The sequence below is a fragment of the Panthera onca genome, chromosome A3 (assembly GCF_046562875.1).
Source record: "Panthera onca isolate mPanOnc1 chromosome A3, mPanOnc1 haplotype 2, whole genome shotgun sequence".
NCBI lineage: Eukaryota > Metazoa > Chordata > Mammalia > Carnivora > Felidae > Panthera > Panthera onca.
Window position 1 is genome coordinate 27,397,048 of NC_138341.1, and position 21,847 is coordinate 27,418,894.

At 40.4% G+C, this 21,847-nt stretch overlaps 1 protein-coding gene across 8 annotated transcripts in view; it reads left to right on the forward strand.

The window, feature by feature from the left end:
* The window catches only part of RASGRP3 (RAS guanyl releasing protein 3), a 105,480-nt gene that overhangs the window by 60,398 nt on the left and 23,235 nt on the right, over positions 1-21,847 (forward strand). For 7 of the 8 annotated variants that reach the window (XM_060652329.3, XM_081795201.1, XM_081795203.1 and 4 more), the window contains 10 exons: positions 644-776; positions 4,350-4,544; positions 5,529-5,631; positions 6,830-6,892; positions 7,457-7,588; positions 8,843-8,990; positions 10,437-10,610; positions 10,992-11,108; positions 13,126-13,401; positions 19,749-19,826. In XM_060652329.3, the coding sequence (XP_060508312.3) occupies positions 4,475-4,544; positions 5,529-5,631; positions 6,830-6,892; positions 7,457-7,588; positions 8,843-8,990; positions 10,437-10,610; positions 10,992-11,108; positions 13,126-13,401; positions 19,749-19,826 (1,161 nt within the window). In that variant the 5' untranslated portion in view covers positions 644-776; positions 4,350-4,474. The remainder of the gene's footprint in view (positions 1-643; positions 777-4,349; positions 4,545-5,528; positions 5,632-6,829; positions 6,893-7,456; positions 7,589-8,842; positions 8,991-10,436; positions 10,611-10,991; positions 11,109-13,125; positions 13,402-19,748; positions 19,827-21,847) is intronic. The other variant, XM_081795206.1, reaches the window with a different exon arrangement.

Below are 21,847 nucleotides of genomic sequence, written 5' to 3' on the forward strand. Positions count from 1 at the left end.
CCAACAGAACTCTATTGCCCTTTTGAAGTGAGAACTTTTCTCATAGAAGTAATTCAAGCCCTGGGGAAATTTTGGCTTTATTGTGTCCGTTTCAGACTTGTGAGAAAATGTGTATGCTGGGGAGCAATAATTCTCATTTCAGCCAGAGAGTACCTATCAACACTAAAGCAAGTCCCAAACCATTGGGAGACTAAACAACCTGGACTAAAATAACATTGACACTCACATTGAGACAGTCAGGAAATGATTTAGAGTCAGAGTTTGATGATCACCACAACAAACTGTTTTAGAGATTTACTAACATTCCAAGGTCAGTGTTTGGAAATTCGTAATGAGTACTCCAATGGTACAAGTGTATTTGGACTAAAATAGTATTTTACACTATGTGTATAAATTTTGGTTTTTGCCACATTTACAGCACTTTAATAGGCTGATCTTTAAAATAGCTATTTGATTTAAAAAATACCATGTCACCAAATAACTATTTCGAATATTTTTCTTTATTTAATTGACTTTGAGATGGACAAAATTTCGAAAACCACCTATAACTCAAGGGTTTTGGAAATGTTTTAACACAACATGGATTCTTTGGGGTTTCTATTATTTAACTCTGTCTGGGGATTTCTTTATGTTCTTTTATCAGGTTCTGCAAAGTACTTATTATTCAAGTTGGATAAACCAGTTCTGCAGACTGCATCCCCAGTGCATTTTCCAAGAATGACAACTGCCCTTAACATTCTTGCAGACCTGGATACCTATCTGTGTGAAACCAGTAGGTAAGTATTTATTTAAACCATTGTAGATTACATACGAAACTTGCCAAAATAAATATGCCTAGGAAAACTGAAAGAAACGTGCTATGATATTAACAAGAGTTATCTTTGGATGGTGAGATTGCAGGAAACTTTTTTTCCTTCCTGTCCTATTTTAAATGATGAATATATGTTGCTTTTATAATAAAGAAGCTTTACTTTTGAAAAAGCAGTTGCAGACACAATAGCCACACAAATAAAATGAGATCTCAGGTGCATGTGCAGGTGACAGAATGCTAAGTGGGGACACAGACACATCTACTGATTGCAGAAACAGATTGTAACTGGAGAGCCTGGCCTGCCTGGCTCTCATGTGCTGCCTTCCTTGCAGATCACAAATATAATCCCAAACATAGTGACAGGTCTTTGGTACCACATTATTTCTTTCTAACCCCTTATGGAAGGGTAATACCTTCTTCAAGAAGATCAGCTGAATAGAGGTGCCTGGGTGGATCAATCCGTTAAGCATCTGACTTCAGCTCAGGTCATGACCTCGCAGTTTGTGAGTTCAAGCCTCACGTTGGGCTCTGTGCTGACAGCTCAGAGGCCTGGAGCCTGTTTCTTATTCTGTGTCTCCCTCTCTCTCTCTCTCTCTCTCTGTTCCTCCACTGCTCACTCTCTGTCTCTCTCTCAAAAATAAATAAACACTTAAACAATTTAAAAAAAAGTAGACCAACTGGATAATTATAGATTTGACCTGAGAAACTAGTTTAGTTAATGTAGGCCATTTGGTTCTAAGCAATATATTTACCATTCAGTAACAAGAGTTCACAAGATAAAAAGTGTCTATATATACATGAAGGGTAATCAAACTTGTCAATTGTCCAGTCTTGACTTTTAATGGGATTGACAGAATTTACATTAAGGAAATAAGAGAAGTGTTTCCCCCAAAATGTCCTGGAAGAGGTACCAAGTTCTTATTATGAATATAGACAGATCCTATTAAATCTAGAAACCTGGAAGGAACTGTTTACTAGGCTGTTTACTAAAAGCTGATTTAAAGTACTAAAACAAACTAAAAATATTATAGTACATATTCATATAAATATGTACATATTCAAAGATAAACTTTTTACAATTTTTATTTTATCATTTCTTCATCCATTCATCCACTCATTCATCAATTCATCAAATGCTTTTTTTTAGCATCTTCTCTATGAGAGACAACATCTTAGGAGTTGGGGAGTATGCCAGAGAACAAACACAAAAATCCTGCGTTCATAGAGCTTATGTTTATAGTGCTAGAAAGATTTAAAAACAAATAAACAAGTAAAATATATAGTACTTCAAATGGGGGCGAGTGTTATGAAGAAAAATAAAGCCGGGAGGTGAGGTAGGGCATGCCAAGTGGGAGGTGGGTGTGAGGAGAGAGGTCTTGTTGTTTTAAATAGGGTGGTCAGGAAAGGCCTCACCAATAAGGTAAGTTGGTTAAGAGACGTAAAAGAATTGCTTCCAGACATCTTTAATATTTCCCTTTCACAAATCGTTTGAGCAGCAGAAGTGGGATAGCATTGATCCCGTGTTTCTGTTATTTTTACTGCACATATGAAATAATCCTACTTTTTAGTCTCTAAATGTGGCACCGTCAGCACAAGAATATGGTTTTACACAGAAATAATACACAGTAAAAAATTTCCTTTGGAGTTACATGCCTACTGCACAGACCCACTCATATGTCACTCTTTGGTGGTCCCGTTGAACTAACACAACCATACACATGGAAGTTAGCTTTTTTTCCCTATTCATTCATGTGTCTGCTTTCTGAAGTTGACTTTGAGCCTACTAAAGGCAGGGATGGGACAATGATTTGTTCATCTCGGCAGCCTCAATGCTTAGCCCAGTGCCTGGCATCTGTCAGGTTCTTGATGATTGCCTGTTAAATAAATAAATTTCGAAAGTAGAAAAGACACTGACTTCAAACAGTTTAAGAGATTAATTCCCAGTGGGCACATTAACCTATTAAACTGCCCAAAGTGGATAACTGTCTTACATCATGATGAGCTCTCACCTTCTCTAAGCACTATATGGAGCTCGCATCAAGGACTCTGAAATAAAATGATGGTGCCTCCAACAGCAATGCTTTCAGTATAAGGAACTCTCAGAGGTGGTTTCCAATCCCATTTCCCCTATGACAGTGATGTAAAATGAGAAAGCTGTCATCCCCACATTTTTTCTACCTATGTGACAGATCATTTGGCTATGTCAACTTTCTGATATGGTGTGGAGGAGTGATATTCCTCATACTGGATTAGGGGGCAAAATAATGACAATGTATGATATCCATACTTGGGAGAGCAATGAAAGGGGAAAAAGGAAACTAAAAGCTTCATTTTACAATGGAGTCCTGATTCTAGGCCTTAATAATTGTGTAGTTTTAGACCAGTTGCTGAATCTCTGCAAATCCAATGACCTCATCTGTAAATTGGGAATAATAATTACTATTTTTATGAAGCAATGTTATGAAATATTATTTTGTTGGTCATAACAGTATTATTATGAAGGTCAAGTTGGATAATATCTAGAAAGTGGTATGGCGATTGATCTATAATGTGGATGTTCAACAGATTATTGTTAATACTTTTATTACTATTCCCACTAGTACTAAGGTCACTATTAGAGAAATCATGCAAATAAGACTTTTTAAATCAATTGTTGAATGTTTATATGATCATTGAGGATAATTATCACAAATATATTTGCACTTTACAATTTACCTCCTTTGGGGTACCTGGGTAGCTCAGTCACTTAAGCCTCTGTCTCTTGATTTTTGGCTCAGGTCCTGATCTCACAGTTCATGAGAGCGAGCCCCACATCAGGCTTTGCTGACAGCTCAGATCTTGCTTGTGATTCTGTCACTCCCTCTTTCTGTGCCCCTCCCCTACTCATGTGCATGCTCTCTCTCTCTCTTTCTCTCTCTCTCTCTCAAAATAAAATAAACATTTAAAAAAATTTACCTCCTTCTATATACTTATAATAATATTAAACCAAGTAACATTTATAATATTCTTGAATGTCTCTCTTATCTCTTAAGAATATGAAGAAAGTTGGGGCACCTGTGTGGCTCAGTCAGTTAAGTGTCTGACTCTTGGTTTTGGCTCAGGTCATCATTTCACAGTTTATGAGTTCAAGCCCTGCATCAGGCTGTATGCTGATGGCGCAGAACCTCCTTGGGATTCTCTCTTCCCCCCTCTCTCTCTGCCCCTCCCCTGATCATGCGCATGGTCTCTCTCTCAAAATAAATAAAAACTTAAAAAAAAGAATATGAAGAAAGTTAAGATATTGTATCAAGACAATGTCGGCTGCAAAATGGGCTGGTATTTAACAGAACATTTCTGTGGTCCTGGGGCACCTGCAGGCGAAGGAACAGGTCAGCAGGCATTTTGCCATCATGGTGGTTGACATATTATCTCTGTCACTTTGATACTTTTCTGGTCGAAAGATGCAGTCAATGGAAGTCATTATCTTTTTTGGTAGGAAAGTAATGCTATAATGAGGTCTGAACTCTAGTCTAATAACTTTCTTTTCTTGTTTCTTTAGAGTCTTGGAGTATAACTAAGGACAGACACCAGTACTAGCACAAACGTTACCAAGTTGCATGATTATGGAGATGGTCTACCTATTGCTGAAAATGTATCTAGTTTTTTGACAACGGCTTAATAACCATGGGGTCAAGTGGACTTGGAAAAGCAGCAACACTAGATGAACTGCTGAGCACTTGCATTGAGATGTTTGGTATGAGGGTTTTCTCTCTTTTACGTATCTTGATGCTCTGACATCCCCCTTTTCACGTGCAAGTGTTGCTGTGAAACAGAATTCAATCTCTACCTCTAGATTTGAGTCCTTTGTGATTGACCCCAGTCTGTCTCCCCCAGGATCACTGCCCTCTCTGCATCTTCTTCACTTTACTTCCCACAGCTAATATGCCAGCCACATGGTCCACTTAATGTTTCTGGGACATCCTTGCATCTTTCTATGCCTACACCTTTATTACACTCCTTCACTAAAATTTGCTTCAGGGACCATCTCAGTTGCCCTTTCAGGTGTTCATATTACCATTCCTAATCCCCGCTGTCAGCAGTGTGGATTGCTTCCTCCCACAGCCCTTTGGGACTTTCTTATGGTACTTGGTATATGGGGCTATGGTTATTCCTCAGTCTTTTGTCTCAGACAAGCATGGGTAGCACAATCTGCTGCATTCTATATTTGTTTATATGACTTGTACCTTCTACTAAGCTACATGCTTTTTATGTTGTTTATGTATCCACTTCAGCATTTCAGGATATTCTTTGCACAAATGGAATCACAAAGGGGTTGTTTTTTAATTGTTTTTTTTAAATTTATTATTATAGGAAGTGTTAGACCAGAGTCGGGTGGCCAGATAAAATATGGGATGATTAGTTAAATTTGAATTTCATATAAGGTACATTTTTAGTGTAAGTACATCCTAAATAATGCATTGGATATACTTATGCTAAAAAATCTAGTTTTGGTTTACCTTAATTGAGATTAACTAAGTGTTCTGTATTTCTATTTGCTAAATCTGGCAATCTAACACCAGAGGGAGGGTGAGACCTACCTATTCACTCAACTTGCAAGGAAGACCCAAACAATAATTGGGTCTATGAGACGTTTTGACACTAATGTTTCTCTACTGATATTAGAAAAAGAGTAATACTGTTGTCTCCTCACTCCCACTTTATTTTATTTTTTTAACAGATGACAATGGAGAGCTGAACAATAGTTATTTGCCAAGAATAGTTCTACTGATGCACCGATGGTATTTATCTTCCACTGAATTGGCAGAAAAACTTCTCTGCATATATCCTTTCAACTACTGCATAATTTTTACAATCATAAATCAAGTTCTGTATTTAGTAGAGTGTCTAACAAAAGCTGGTGAATTAAGATGAATAAACAGTCTTCAGTCAGTTATCCAGCTCTTTTGTGGATATATATATATATAGATGTCTACACAAGGCATCTGCGTGATGGACCAAAGAGTTGACTATCCATCTGGGTGTTTTGGCTGTACTTGAAAATAATCACTAGATATACAATGAAACGGAAGCTTAGGCTGAATGTTTCTAATTTGTCTTAAACATTTCTGCTGTTAGTATAATGAAAGAATAGTCAACACTTATTTAAGACCTAATTTATTCCTTTTAGGATGGCAAAATGATGGACACAGAGGATATGGTTTAGACATATGGAAATGCCAACCAAAATAAGGCACAAATCAGGCACACATGCCACCTAAGTTTTCACATTTTCCCTTGTTGACAAGACACAAAGAACATTCTAACAGGTTTATTGCAGTCGGTTGGTTGATATTAATTTCAGATTTCCTTCTGATACAAAAGCAAGCAAAGAAACAAACAAAAAGACCCAGAAACCCCATTCTAGTAAGAGCTTTTAGCAATCTACCACTTTTATACACCGTACAGTCCCAAAAGGTGATTGAAAGCCAAATGACACAAAATGACAAAATAGCCTCACATGTATAAGGAGGTTTTATTCCTGGAGATCTAATGTTTATTATCAGCCTGCTTCCAGCCCCAGGGGCCTCCACATGACTGGGAAACCTTACGGGGTAGGAGCCTGATAGGCAGAGGGTCTGTCAAGTATTAGGGCCATGTGGGCTTCCATTGGCTCATTGCAAGCTTCCTCCACTTTCTACTTTTCCTCTCCATCCTTTCTACAGCCTCAGGATAGAAGGGAATATTGGAGAGGGTAAGGGGACATTTACCCTGAGCAGAGGTTCTTGAAAGCGAGCAATATCCCAGTCCTCAGTGTAGTCTGAGAGTCTCTAGGACTCAATATGGGGGTGTAATAGTGCATAGGTTACAATTATTCAGTGCTGATATCATCAGAGCTTGTTGTCTCCCCATTTGAACATCCATATAACTCACATGTCCCTGGTATGGACTTCTTATTAGGAATTCATCTAAATTGGTCAAACAGCTGCAGGTGTGGGCAAAGGAAACAAGGTACAAGGATTTTTTCTTTAACTAGTGTACGTATCGAGATGCCAGTGGAGAAAACTGTGATGAATTTCGGTTAAAGATCTGCTACTTCATGAGGTAAATATACTTATACATGTAATTTGTCTTCTCCTTTATGGTTCTGGAATTGTTGATAATTTCTTTTTTCCCAAGCGGCAGACCTAGTTTGGCAATAGAATGGACTCCGATCCCTCTTTTACTGATTTTGATTAAATTGGCTCTCCTCTGTTCCTGGGAGTTGAATTTATCTTTCTTTTAGAGGTCAAGCCATAGCAAATGTGATTAGAGAATGAAACTAGCTGTTGGAAAGAGTAAATTCATTTCTTTTCTATTTCCCCACCATATACTTTCCCATGTAGTTGCCATGAACTGGGAGAAGAGTTTCCTGCACTTAGATGAGAGTAGAGACACTCAGGACTTAGGGTCAGAAAGAGAGACTCAGAGAGGGAGTGGTAGACTTGGGTCCTTGATTGAAGGAGGGAAAAGTGAGAGCTGGTATCATGCGGAGGGGAATAGGAGATTGCTCATTTGGGGTATGGTCCTGGGTTTATGGTGAAATGTAATCTGTAAAATGATACAATAATTTCCATAAAGGTCTAGCTTGAAATCTTCTCATCGTCAAAAATATTTGATGCCTTTCAGGTACTGGATTCTTAAGTTTCCTGCAGAGTTTAATTTGGACCTTGGTTTGATCCGTATGACTGAAGAGTTCCGAGAAGTAGCTAGCCAACTAGGGTATGAAAAACACATCAGCCTCATCGACATATCCAGCATGTAAGAGTGGCACAAGCTTCTTTCAAACATGATGAGTCATGATGAGGGGATGGAATAGTGATGGTCCCGCTTGACCTCAGTCCATACTATTTCAGAATCAAGGTGTGCTCTTGTGAAGAAAGTCTTGGTGCAAAATGAGCACAGCCCCACTGGACATAGTTCATCTTTCCAAGCCTCAATTTCTTTATGTATAAAATGGGGATAGTACCTTGGTCATGGGGCTACTATGAGCATCCATTAAATGCATAGTAAGATAGCATTTGGCATGTAATAGATGCTGAGTACTTAGTTACTAAGTCTAGTTCCTGTCTCCTAAGTCCTTGCCACTCATAGTGTGGCCTGTAGATCAGTAGCACTGGCATCACATGGGAGCTCAGTAGAAATTCAGAATCTCAGGCCCCACCCTAAACCTGCTGAATTGGAAACTGCATTTTAATAAGAGAGCACTAGCTGATTCATGTGCACATTCAAGTTTGAGAAGCCCTGTGCTATGTGCTTCTGAGATCAGCCTGAGGCTTTACAAATGTTGACCATTGTTTTGCCATGAACTGGTTAGCTCATTTACTAGGAACTCAGTGCTAATTAGATTCGCATTTTATATCTACTAGTTAACTTTGTACAGAGAAAACTATGCAATGGCCCTAAGTATGGTTATCCATATTGCAAATATATGTTTTTGTGTCCTGGGCTTTCATACTCTGGTCCATTTTCCTAGAATACTTCTTTAAGAGTCTTGATCAACAGTGCATGATCCAGGAATCATTAGGGATGTTGTTAAAAATACAGATTATTCAGGTTCATTCCTAGTAAATCAGAATCTCTGGCAGTGAGGTCAGTCCTCTGTCTTTATAACGAATTTTTCAGATAATCCATATGTTGCTGAAGTGTAAGAACCCAACTTCAGGTAGTTTTCATGTGCCTTCAATCACCATCGTATATATTGATAATCTGCCAAATTTATACACCTAACCCTGACCTCTCCCCTGTGATCCAAACCTTACTGGTCACAAGAAAGAGCAAGTAAGAAATTCTGGATGGATCGGTGCAAACCCACCCTGTCTGGAAAAACAACTCAAAGTTTATGTTCTATTGGCAGTGGGTCAGTGGTTTTCTCTTCAAATATGAAGGACAGGGCGTGTATTTTGCGCAAGCTCCTGGAAGCAGGCCAAGAGTTACAGAGTCAGTAGGTTAATAACTTCCATTGAGTGAAATGGCCTTTCAGCACATTGACCAGACTCACTGTTTCTTTTATAGTCCTTCCTATGACTGGATGAGAAGAGTCACACAGAGGAAAAAAGTATCCAAGAAGGGAAAAGCCTGTCTGCTGTTTGACCATCTGGAGCCCATTGAATTGGCTGAGCACCTCACTTTTCTGGAGCATAAATCTTTTAGAAGGATCTCAGTAAGAAACTGACATTTATTCTTCCAAGGATAACAACCACCATGCCAACTTTCCCAAGAGCTGCGTTTTCATATTGGCAGCCTCTGTCATTGTGCTCCACTGGAAAAGTGCCCTTAATTCACAGGAACAATCCCTTTTAACCAAAGATAAATATTATCCTGCCTTTATTTTATGGCTTAGGAGCTATATATCTGTCGCTATTTTCAATGTCTCCTTTCATACGATTAAAGCATGATTTTCTAAATACTCAGTGGAGATTTAACCATTCAAGGTTTATTTAGCTCCATTGACTTCTCCCAAGTGAACATGTTTTGCTAGGCCCTCCATTTGAGAGAAGACATATTTATTTAGGTTGGGATTTGTATAAATGCCTAATTACGGGCATAGGTTGAGAATAAGAATTGTAGGCTTTGATGAGACTCTCACATCAGGTTGTTTATTTCCAGATATAGAGAGCCGGAATTAAACTTTTCTTTCCTACTCCATCTTAATAGTGTTCCTTCTCCACCTCCTTTCTCTTCCTCTTGACTGTGGTCTCTTCCTAGCCACCTACTCTCTATTTACTTGTTATGAGACTATTTCCACAATGGCTCACGATCAGGCTTTGTCTCACCAAGCTCTGGGGCAATCACTCCTCTTTCTTTTCCAAGGTTCCAGGAAATTAATTACATTATTACTTGCAAAGAAGAACATGAGGTTAGAAGTATGGATTTCTGAAAGACTGATTCTTTTCACAAAATAATCCTATTTGGAGAGGACCTTAATGATCCCTTCCTGGCAGGCCATGAGAGGGAACCCCCTGCATTGTTTACATGATAGAAGGCTCACATGTATTTGGTGGCATCCATGCTGACTCCCCCAAAAGGTTTCTGTTTTGCTAAGGAGCTGGCTTACTTCAATTATTGTTTTCTTCTTCTTTTTTCTTAAAAAACTGTACAAAAGTATTCTGACTTGAAATCATTATATTTGTATTCATTTCCTTTTCTTTAATGTATGCCATTGTATCTCAGACTTGCCTGGCTGTTGGAATCACAAGTAGTGGGTGAAAAATGAAGATTCTTGGGTTCTTTCTTTGGAGATATTGATCCTTTAGGTCTGAAGTGTCCCCAGAAACCAGTATGTTATAATGCAAATGCATCAGGTGGATCTTATGATCCAGCAAATTTGAGATTCACTGGAATGTGACTTAGACTCTTGTCCCTCCCCGCCCTGTCCAACACTGTGATGTGTAAGCATGTATCTGTGTATGGCGGAGTGAAACACAGCAAAATAATATGTTAAGGGTACGTGTATATTCAAATGTGTAAGATACCATCATAAATGTTAAATGAAAGAAATCATTATGTTGTTATGAAACAGCGTCTCACATCTTCCACACAACGTTCTAATTTCTGATTTTACAAAGACTCCATTATAATTCAGAGTCTCTGAATCTTCCTTTACTAGTTCACTGATTACCAAAGCTATGTCATCCATGGCTGCCTGGAGAATAACCCAACCTTGGAGAGATCTATTGCTTTATTTAATGGAATCTCTAAGTGGGTCCAGTTGATGGTTCTTAGCAAACCAACCCCCCAGCAAAGGGCGGAAGTCATTACAAAGTTTATCAATGTTGCCAAGGTATGTATGTCTGGGCATTAGCCTGGGGTTCTTAAAGGATTCTAGATGTTTGTTCCCTCTAGAGAAAAGTCATCAAAGAAATTTGGGGTTCACACCATAAAGGACAATTAAAGTATTCATAATATCTGGTGGTGAACATCATACTTCTCTCATGCACGAAGACTGCCTTTAATTGGCAGTACTTGGAAGCATTCGTTGTAACGTTTTCTGTAAAATGATGGATATATTTTCCTGGTGGATTGCATTTGTGCTTCATGGTAAATTGATATTATTTGTCCTAGATCCTTGTTATTAAAATAGTGCATTCACCTGTACTTCAGAGAGGCTAGAATAGTTGAAAAATTCTTACAAAGTATTGATGGTAATTTTTTTTTATTGCAGAAGCTCCTTCAGCTCAAAAATTTTAACACTCTGATGGCAGTGGTGGGAGGCCTTAGTCATAGTTCTATCTCACGCCTCAAGGAGACCCATTCTCATCTTTCTTCAGAAGTTACGAAGGTATGGTGGATTAAATTCCAATCCTGAGTACAAAAGTCATTTGTAAATTGTTTAGGGATAGGATGCTCCTATCAGAAGGGGAAAGTTCTCTTCCTAGACAATGGTTGATTACACATGGGGAATTAAAAGGAAGGTAATAGGCACACCACTGGCAAAAACAGGTTGGCAGTGGTGGCAAGTGTCCCAATAAGAAGGCCTTTAAGAATACCAAGTGTACCAACAAGAATACCATTAACATATGGCAGTTGTGAGTACTCCACAAATATGCACTTGGTGCTAACTATGTGATATGCACTGTGACACACACAGGGCGTACAAGGCAAATAAGACAAATCATTCCTACCCTACCCTCCTCAAATCAAGTCAATGAACACCTGCTCTATTTATAGCACTGTGTTAAACACAGTGGACAGATACAAAGGAAGAGAAAGATGTTGACCTTGTCTAAAAATCCCTCAGATTTATAGCTGAGTTCTCAGGAAAAAAAAAAAAAAAAAAAATATATATATATATATATATATATATATATATATTTAAAAAAAACAATGATCTTTGTCTTTTTAAACTGAGCTTTTTCTGCCATATTTGTTTCCAGACCACAGTAATATTTTTCCTTTGTCAGTGAAAAAGAACATTTCATCTTTAGGAAAAGATTTCTTTGTAAGCATGTAGTGTGCTGTACCAGTAAGGACACGTTCAGCTATAAGTTTTAAAAAATCTTGAAATTGCTTAGACAGTAAGGCAATAGGTCATCTCACATACCTGGAAGTACAAAAAGCAGGGCCAACTCCAGGCATAATCTGATTAGAGCTCTGGCTCAGTAGTTCTGCCTACCTTTCAGTATCAGTTGTTTGTTTCCTTAGACCAGCCTTTCTCCTGATTGGGCTGTCTGCAAGTTGGAGACAGGGAAAGCTTCTGCCTTCAGCCCTGCCCCCATGGAATGAAAGACGTTGTTTTTAGGCAGATTGGACCATCTCAGGTCACATTTTCACCCCTGGACCAATAACAATTGCTAGAAGAATATAATGTACCGATTGGCTTATAGGTAATATAATGTACCTCTGTGTTCTTGAACCAATCACAAACAAGAAGGATGGAATTATAATGACGGTAAATCAGACCCAAACTTGGGCCTAGGAATGGAAACAGCTCCATCTGAGTCACAGGGCTGCTTTCAGAAAGTTGTAGACTGATCAAAATTGAGGAAGGTCTGGTTGCTCTTAGGCAACCAGCGGTAAACAGGAGGTTGTAAGCCAAGAAGCATTGCTCTCTGACCTAAAACATATCACTCGTTCTAAGCATACTGGGGTTCATTATGTAAGTGTCTTACTTTCCTTGAGCTTCGTACTGAATTTCAAGTAAAGAGCAAAACACATTTTACACATTGTGATGAGTAAGAATTCAGTGGAGGCTCTTAGAGGCTTGGAACCACCAGTGGATCTTCAAAAATTATTTGAATTCTTCTTTCTTACAAAAAAGGAAACTGAGGCCCCTCAAAATGAAGTTACTTGCCAAAGGTCACCTGTCTAGTTAGTGGCAGAGTCCCAAACCACAGCTATCTCATACCTCGGTGTGGCTTTTCCTACCCCATCCCATTCCAGGTTAACCTTTAAGTAATATCTTGAATGCAACTTTCTTAGAACAACAACTGTACTATACTACATACTGTATTTTAATACAATACATGCTTATGTTTGTGGACTGTAGTATTTCCATGAATTGCCAAATACTTCTAGATGATTGATGCTTTTTAACACCCTATCAGCCCTAGTAGGTAGGCAGAGGTGCGGGCAGTTTCTGTTTTGCAGTAGAATAGAACACACTGTCTAGCTCATATAGCCAGGCCCAGGACATTTTTCTAATTTTCTTTTTCTAGGTTAATAATTTCCCTGCATCAGTGTTCGTGCAATTGATACTTCTCTCAGTGGCTGAGGAATTTCCTAGCCACACACGGCAGGGCCTGGGGGTGGGTAGGAGGGAAGACTGTTTGAAAATCCTACTTTTCCATCTGTTCCAGAACTGGAACGAAATGACAGAGCTGGTCTCCTCCAATGGCAATTACTGCAATTACCGCAAGGCCTTTGCCGACTGCGAGGGCTTCAAGATTCCCATCCTTGGCGTCCACTTGAAAGACTTGATAGCAGTCCATGTCATTTTCCCAGACTGGATGGAGGACAACAAAGTTAACATTGTAAAAATGCACCAGCTCTCCGTTACCCTCAGCGAACTGGTGTCTCTGCAGAATGCCTCCCACCACTTAGAACCCAACATGGATTTGATCAACTTGCTCACGGTGAGTTGAGGGGACAGGAGTTTGTGCTGAGAGCTCTTCTCACTTCCCAGGGGATGTGGGAAAGTCCTTGAAGGTCATTCACCAGGTTGCATGCAGGGCTGGTAGATGGGGCAGGATCTGAAAGGGTGGGTGAGGGGAGGGGAGCCCAGCCCCATATCCGGCATGAGCTGAGACTATAATCACGGGGCAGAGAAATTTTCCTTTGTCCTGAGGAGCCTAGGTACCACCCTTATAGCTCTGCTTCTAGAGCTCTTGGAGAGGCCCTCCGCCCTCAGCCCCTCACTCTCCTTCGTCACACCAGTCTAGCTCATCACCACCTTCTACGTGGCCTCACCTCATCCATTTCCCTTTGCCCTCCCGCACAGCATAGCTGAAGCCTGGGATAATACCTGGTCCTCCTCCATGATCTCCCTGTCCCCACTGCCACCCTCCCCTTGCCAGCCTGGCCTTTGAGGCCCTTCTAGACTTGTTGTCTATGTATCCTGAGTTGTCATCACTTGATGCCACATCACACTTGCCATTGAGGAACACTGGGCTTTCCACCACGAACTGCTGCCTTCTGCTTCCTGGCCTTTGCACTTTCTTGGAAAATCCCTTCCCTATCCACCCCTGTGACTAGCTCAAATTCAAAACCTTCTGTCTTTCTGGAGCATTCTCTGTTCCTCTCCAGAGCAGTAAGTGTCTGCTTCATGTGTGGCTCTTGACCTTTATACTTTCTTAACCATAGGGAGGTATCATTTTGTATTAGATTTTTTTTTTCCTGTTTACCTGCCGTATATATCCCATATCCCCACTGCCTCTCATGATACCTGGCATATGTAGGAGCTCAACAGATGAACGAATGCTGTATTTAGGAATGTTGTGGGTCAGACAGATGAAATTCGACTAGCATTCATATTTTTTGTCATTCGTGGCTGATCTCTAGGTCCCGGCGCTTTTAGACACAACAGGTGTATGGGAGAGAACCTACCCCATTGATGGCTGCCTTGTCAGGGGGAAGAGGCATAACCAAATTCTTTCACCCTTGTTTAACAAATGGAGAAGCAACTTCCCTGTTTGGGTTTATAATACGGAAGCTTCAGACACTTGACTGCAATACTGAATTGACTCTTTTCCATTCGTGGCCATGGAAAATGAAAACAATTTCCTTCTGAAGCTCTGAGGGCCTAAATCCTTTGGGACCACTGCACTGGCATAGGAGTGGTTCCTAGACCTTCTCACACACTGTTCCTAGAACACATGATTGTTTACCAAGGCATAGAACCCCTGAAGTGCATGGAGTAATACCAGCTGTACCTTAGCATAAAGCAGAAGTGGCTGACACACACAAAAACAAATCTCTTGGGACTGAGTTTGTATGACAAACAGTAAACACACAGACATTCTCTACTGGGGGGGAAAAACCCTCTCAATAATCCAGGCACCTGCGCTTATGAATCATTTGCCATGTAAATCTGTTTCCACGAATAAGTGACCAGAGTTGCAGCCCCAATCAGACAGCAAAGCCACAGGCACAGGTGATGTCTGCAGACCAGCTGAAGTTCCACCTGTCTGTGTCCAGGCTACCTTCACTACGTGGAGGAGAGTGTCATAGAGCAGGTGCCTATGCTTGGGCATTTTCTTATCCCAACAAAAGATGATGATGGAGTAGGGGAATTAATTTTGAGTTATGAATGAAGCAACATAATGACAGATATTTAGAGAAGTATCAAAAGACTTTGAATGAAATTTTTGGGTGCAAATGGAAAATTTGAACCCTAGAAATAAAGGCTAAGAAATATATATTTTTTTTCTGTCTGGGAAGGAAAGAAAAAAGAAAAAGGATGACAACACAATCAATCCCTGCCCCACCCCCCCTCGGGTATTAAAATATAGAAGCCACCAAGCACTGTATTTAGGACAACAATGTTATCTAGTGTAGTACAGTGGCAAGAATCCTGGGCAGGAGATCAAGCTTTTAGCTCTGTGTGTGCAGTTACTTAGTTTTGTCTCCTTGTTAGCTAGACCTGCCCTTGGTCTTTTCATAAGGGATTTTGTGCTCATTTGTGAGATCTCTTCCAGCTCTAAACTTCTGTGATTCTAGATATAAGGACTGGTGGCCCCTTGAGAATAAGGAGCCTGGTGTCAATCTGATACTGTGGTTCCAGCCCAGTGGCTCCTCAGATAGCACAGTCCCACATATGGACATCGATCAAGGCAGTTTCTATTTAAAGCCAAGACCCCTCCTCCTTCCCTACAACCAAGAAGGTTCATTGCCCAGGAATATACATTCATTCTTCCTGGCCACAAGCAGATTAATCTCTTCAATGCAGATAAAGGAGATTCCCATCAGGTGTTCACTAGAGCCCAGTGGCCATCTCATGAAGCAGGTAGGTGTTAGGATTAGAACCATTTGACTGACAGAAGCTGTGAGGGCATCCATACGTGCAGCATTTCTCCATTCATTTTTCCCCAAGATTCTAGGTCAGGTTTTTACCTGAAGTGATTATTTGCCTCTAAACATGGCTCCAGGTGAGAAAGCCAATACATGATTGAGAGCCCTGAAAGATGGAAAATGAGAGCTCTTAAATAAATCAAAAATTACGGAATGTCCGCTCCATGTGGTAGGCTGCATAGCAACCTTGGGACTTTACAGAAATAACTGATTGCATTTTTCATAGCATTTTCACATATATTTCATATACACAGACACCCTGTCAGGGACCTTGGGAAGGGCAGAGAGTGTAACATCACCCCTGTCCCTTTGTATTTTACAAAGGAAGAAACAGATTTCTAAAGGACAAAAGGCTTGCAAAGGGAGAACTTCTGAATCCCAGCTTGGGGTGGGGGTATCTCTCTCTCTCTCTCTCTCTCTCTCTCTCTCTCTCTGTCTCTCAGTGATGGGAATTTACTCTGATTTATTTTACATCTATTTTATATATATTTTATTTTGCATCTGTAAAAATTAAGTAATCTCTCCTTCCCTCTTCATGGGTGGCTAAAGAAGGAATTAATTACAGAACAAAATCTATGAGTCAGAGACTCTGTGTGCCATTTTTATCATTGTAAATTTAGCCCCTGAACAGCCCTGGGCACATGAAGGAAGGGAGACCCCAGCACTAAACACATGGATTTTGGATTGTTCCTCTTTTCAGGGACAATCTAGAGAAGGCATTTTCCACTGTGATCCTAATCCTGGAACCAGAAGCTTTAAAAGCTGATGCTTCTTACTTTATGGTATACAAAATCATCTGATTCTTTTCATAGTATTTTTAGATCTATCAGTTACTTTTACCATTCTGAGTATATGCAAATAACTGGAAAGCCCCCTGTATTTTTACAGTTTCAAAAAAAAGAAGAAGAAGAAGAAGACGAAGAATTGCAAAAATGGTCAATAAGATAGTTTGATGACCAAGTGTGTTTTATTTTACAGTTCTCTAGTCAGGGCGACATAGGTCTTAATGTGCAGACTAAATCCACAACCATCTTTGCTGATAGGCTTGGGTGTAAATGCAGCAACATGAAACAGTGATTCAGACCATTCTCCAAGCTCAAAATATGTTAGACACAAGCAAGCATTCTTAAGATTCCATTGACAAGTTGCCTCTAATTATTTAAAAAAAAAATTGTGGAAGAAGTAAAACATGTTGCTCTGCACAGGGCTGTAAAATCCAGAGGAGATGAGAGAATGCATGTAGGTAGGATCATGGCTGGGAAAGCAGAAGATGGCAGGAGTAATACATTCACTGATGAGCACAGTGGCATTTGACTGGAAGCCAACCATGCAATGCCCATCTCTATGGCCCGCTACACAAACCCCACTGAATGCATGTTAGCTCATTTAATCTTCACAGAAGTCCTGGGAAGGAGCTATTATTTATGCCTCCCATTTTAAAGACCAAAAGACTGAGTCCCACAAAGGCTAATAACTTGCTCAGGATCAAATCACCACTAATAAATTAAGGGCAAACATTTGGAGAAGACATTTCCATCATAGGATCTGGTATCTGTCCATCTGATATATGAAAATACCACAGATGTTCTGTGTCTTTCGAGAGAGCATCTCCCCTACTCAGTGTGTGGTTTATTTGGATTTCTGGTCAGATGTTCTGGCACTGTTGTCATCCCTTTCCCAGCAGGTGCCACTGCCATTCATTATTAAAGGCCGAATCAGTTGGACAGGGTCATGCTCATCGAAGTCCAGATCAACTCCTGATAACAAGGAATCCAGAAGGAAACAGTGACTTGATTTTCTCCCTATGGAACATTCACAATGCAAGGCAGCAAACTGTGGCTGGGATTATAGAGGCAGAAAAGATGGCAATGGATGCACTGTCTGCTTCTGTGAGGCTTAGAAGCCGGTAGAGTTTTCCATCGTGGAATTTATAAAATAGCAGGCAACTGCCATTGGCAAGATGTGTTTTATTTGGCCTACACAGAATCATAAAAATTTTATGTTGGTTGCCAGGATTTAAAAATTGAGATATTTCATGTAAAACTCCAGATTTCTGGCTTCACTTGACAAATGAGAAGATATGTCAATTGTCAAGCTGACAAAAATTGGCTGTACCTGAGCAGTGGCTGTCTCCCATTCATCAGGGACCCCACCTCTCCCTGTCACCTCCCTAACCCAGAGATCCAGTGTCACATTCTACTTATCACACATTTTTATTATTGTTGAGCTCAGAGGAAAGGTCCCAAGGTAATTACATCTGCGAAGACGGTTTTGGCAAATAAGACATTATTATACCAGTGTTTCTACCAAAAGATCTTTTTCATGCATTTCACTTCATTCTTTTATATAATGAGCTGCCTTGTAAAGGCATTTGTTTGTAAAGGCACTAGGGGATGGTTCCTCTCCTCCCTGGAGGTAGGAATGACTGTTTAATGGAAGATGGATATAGTGTCTGTTCTTTGTGGGTAGGATTTTCAAGATCTGAAATGATGATGGGGCAGTTTTATAGTCAAGTCAATTTCATTATGTTTAGAAAAAATCTTTAGGTGACAAAGTCTAGATAAAGCAGTATATGACCTGATGTGTGCAATCCTTAATTTAAATGTTGTAGGGGCGTCTGGGTAGCTCAGTTGGTGAAGTGTCCAACTCGAGTTCAGCTCAGGTCATGATCTCATGGTTATGAAATGGAGCTCCACGTCAGGCTTGGTGCTGGGCTTGGAGTCTGCTTAAGATCCTTTCTCTCCCTCACCTGCCTCTCTCTCTCTCTCTCTCTCTCTCTCTCTCTCTCTCTCTCTCTCTCTCTCAAAAAAAATAATGAAAGCAAGATAAATCCTTGAAAGACATCTTTTGCCTCTGAGTTTTCTCCCACTTCATCCTTCTTGTGCTTCTCCCTCACTCTACACCCATACACATTAAGTTTTTATTTTTAGGCCAAATATGTTAAATAGAATTTTTCATCCCCAATGGTCGAAAGGACAGGGCACCTGGTTATGTTCACTGCTGATGAAATGGCATGATTCATCTGGCATCTTAACATTAAAGGGTGTGGGTGAGACTCATCCAGGCTGATTTTAAGTCTCATGCCTTCTATTTTAGATGAATGGGACCATGCATTTTAGTTTTTACTGATTTCATTCATGCACTCCAATCTTGGTCTAAGTTGTTGTCCCTGCCTGTCCTGATCTTTCTCTCCTTCTTTCTCTGTCCGAATAGTCCCAGTTAGGTCCTAGTTCACAAGGTCCTCTGTGACTCTGTCCTGATCATTTCTGTTTTCAGTGATCTCCCTTCGCCCCCCCCCCCCCCCCCATGATAATAATATTAGTAGTAACAGCTGTCATAATAATAGTAACATCAACAACACCAAATAACATTTCTTGGCATTTTACTGTCTACCAGGTTGTGTGTGTGGTACTTCACATGAAGTATTCCATTTTATCTTGATCAAAATTCAATTCAGTAGGGATTTTTGTGATAATTTCCATTTTACAGATGTGGCAAATGAGTGTCAGAGAAGATATAACTGGCTCAAGGTGCCAGGCTAACCAGTGGCAGGCTTAGGACTTGAACTCAGGCCCAACTGACTCCAGAACCTTCCTTCATGCTTTATATGCTGCCTCTCTGAGCAATTCCTGTAGCATTGAGAGTGGGGGCATCTTACTTCATAGCTCAACTATGTTGCCTTTTGTTGATATAAACACATCTGATATAGCACATAGGATGCTGATGACCATGCTAAAGTGTTTGGTTTTAAAATTTCATGTTCTGCCTCTGCATGCTATCTTTTTAATGTTCTGCATTCTCTCAAATTATTAGACACTGAGCTTCAACATTTGGTTTGAAAATATTTCAGCAATGTAAATAAATAAGTAAATGTGATCCAACATCATCATTTATCCTTTCTAATTTGTTGTAGCTCTCTCTGGACCTCTATCACACAGAAGATGATATTTACAAATTGTCACTGGTGCTGGAGCCTAGAAATTCTAAATCGGTAGGTGGATTTTTTCTAAGGATCAGTGCCAAACACCATTGATTGTCATTTACAGTAATTGGCTATTACAGTGATGCTTTGTGATCTGAAGACTGAAGAATTTAAAAAACCTGTATTCCATTTTGCCAGTGGAACAGCTTAGCTCTGACAGTTTGAGTATGATTTCTTCATCAGAGGCTAACAAAGAAGACCATTATTTCCAATCACTCTGTTTTCTTGTTATCATCTATGTGTTGTGTCTCCTCTGAGAGACTGCCTACCTATAGGTCCTCCCCCTCAACAAAAGAGAATGCATCTTAATGTGAAACAGTGTTTTAGATTCTTCAACATAAAATCCCATTCAGCATAAAATGAAGTTTAATCAATTTTAACGTTTATTTTATTTTTGGGACAGAGAGAGACAGAGCATGAACGGGGGAGGGGCAGAGAGAGAGGGAGACACAGAATCGGAAACAGGCTCCAGGCTCCGAGCCATCAGCCCAGAGCCCGACGCGGGGCTCAAACTCACGGACCGTGAGATCGTGACCTGGCTGAAGTCGGACGCTTAACCGACTGCGCCACCCAGGCGCCCCTTAATCAATTTTAAATACCCTGATCATAATTCACAAATTTCTCTGCTAATGATCGACTCAACTCATAATTTCAGTATCACATTGGATAGTGTCTCAATTAATGGCTGACTCTTAGCAAAGAAACATTATATGATAAGATTGAGGAAATTGCATTACTGAATGTACACTGATTATTAGTTTTAGTGAGCGGACTGTATCTTAGATCTGTTTTGCACTCATAAAAGAATACCTGGGTAAATTTGAAATTTGCGGCGAGAATGAGGTTTGCATGTTCAAGGAAAACATGTCTGTACTTGCCTCTTGGACTCGTATCCTCAGATCAGGTTTCTGATAAAGATCTCATGACTTACCTCCTTACCAGTTGAACTCTGTGGGATGTTGCCAGTGACTTGGACCTTCAATCTGTCCCTGTATTCTGACTCTGCAGCATCAGCCCCAAAGAGGCAGGGCTGTTCTCTGGTACAGGGAGGGTGTGCACTTGAGTCTGAGTTAGTTGACCTGGTAACGTCTGTTCTTAAAATTGTGAGTGTGGTGGCTCCATCAGCATTTTCAGCTCCCCTACTAGAGGCCCATCTCCTGGGGACACTGAAGAACAGACCCATGTGGGAAAATACAGCAGAGGTAAATGGAGGCATGAAGGCTAGCCTCTGAAAAGTTAGCATGAGTAAGAGCTAGAGAGAAAGGTAAAGTTACTGGAAAAAAGCAACTTCTGAGCTCCTCATTCCTTTGCTTTGTTGTGAAGAGGCTGAGCATGGTGTGGCAAGCTATGTGTGTGCCCATGGCATTTCCACCTGCCCACACCTTCCTTTACCTGGAGCAGGGCACTTTAATTGCTACCAGTTGGTTGTTGGGCACCTGGTGGGGCATCATATCCATGTTATCTCATTAACTCTGTTAAGGAAACTGAGTCTGGTGAGCATAGGTGTCTCACACGGAGCACTATTAGCCAGTAGGTGGGAGAACTGGGATGTGGCTTCAGGCCTGTCTGTCTTCAACACCTGTGCTTTTTTCTTTTAAATGTGTATCTATTTATTTTGAAAGAGAGAAAGAGAGAGAGAGAGTGTGTGCGCGTGTGCACAAGTGGGGGAGGGGCAGAGAGAGAGAGTGAGACAGAGAATCCCAAGCAGGGTCCACACTGTCAGTGCAGAGCCCAACGTGGAGTTCAATCTCATGAACCGTAAGATCATGACCTGAGCCAAAATCAAGAGTTGGACGCCTAACTGACTGAGACACCCAAGTGCCCCAATGCCTAGGCTTTTCTACTGCGTGAGGTTGCCTGTCCTTTTCCTGCCACATCTTATATGGGAACATGGTAAGAACAAGGCACACTTGCCTGAGTTGTGCCTTTTACATTTGTTTTCAGGATAGATTTTGGCCAATTTCAGAAGATGTTTCCATCAAATACAGAAAAATCTTTTTATCTTTTGTAAAGCAAAATCTTTGAAAGTC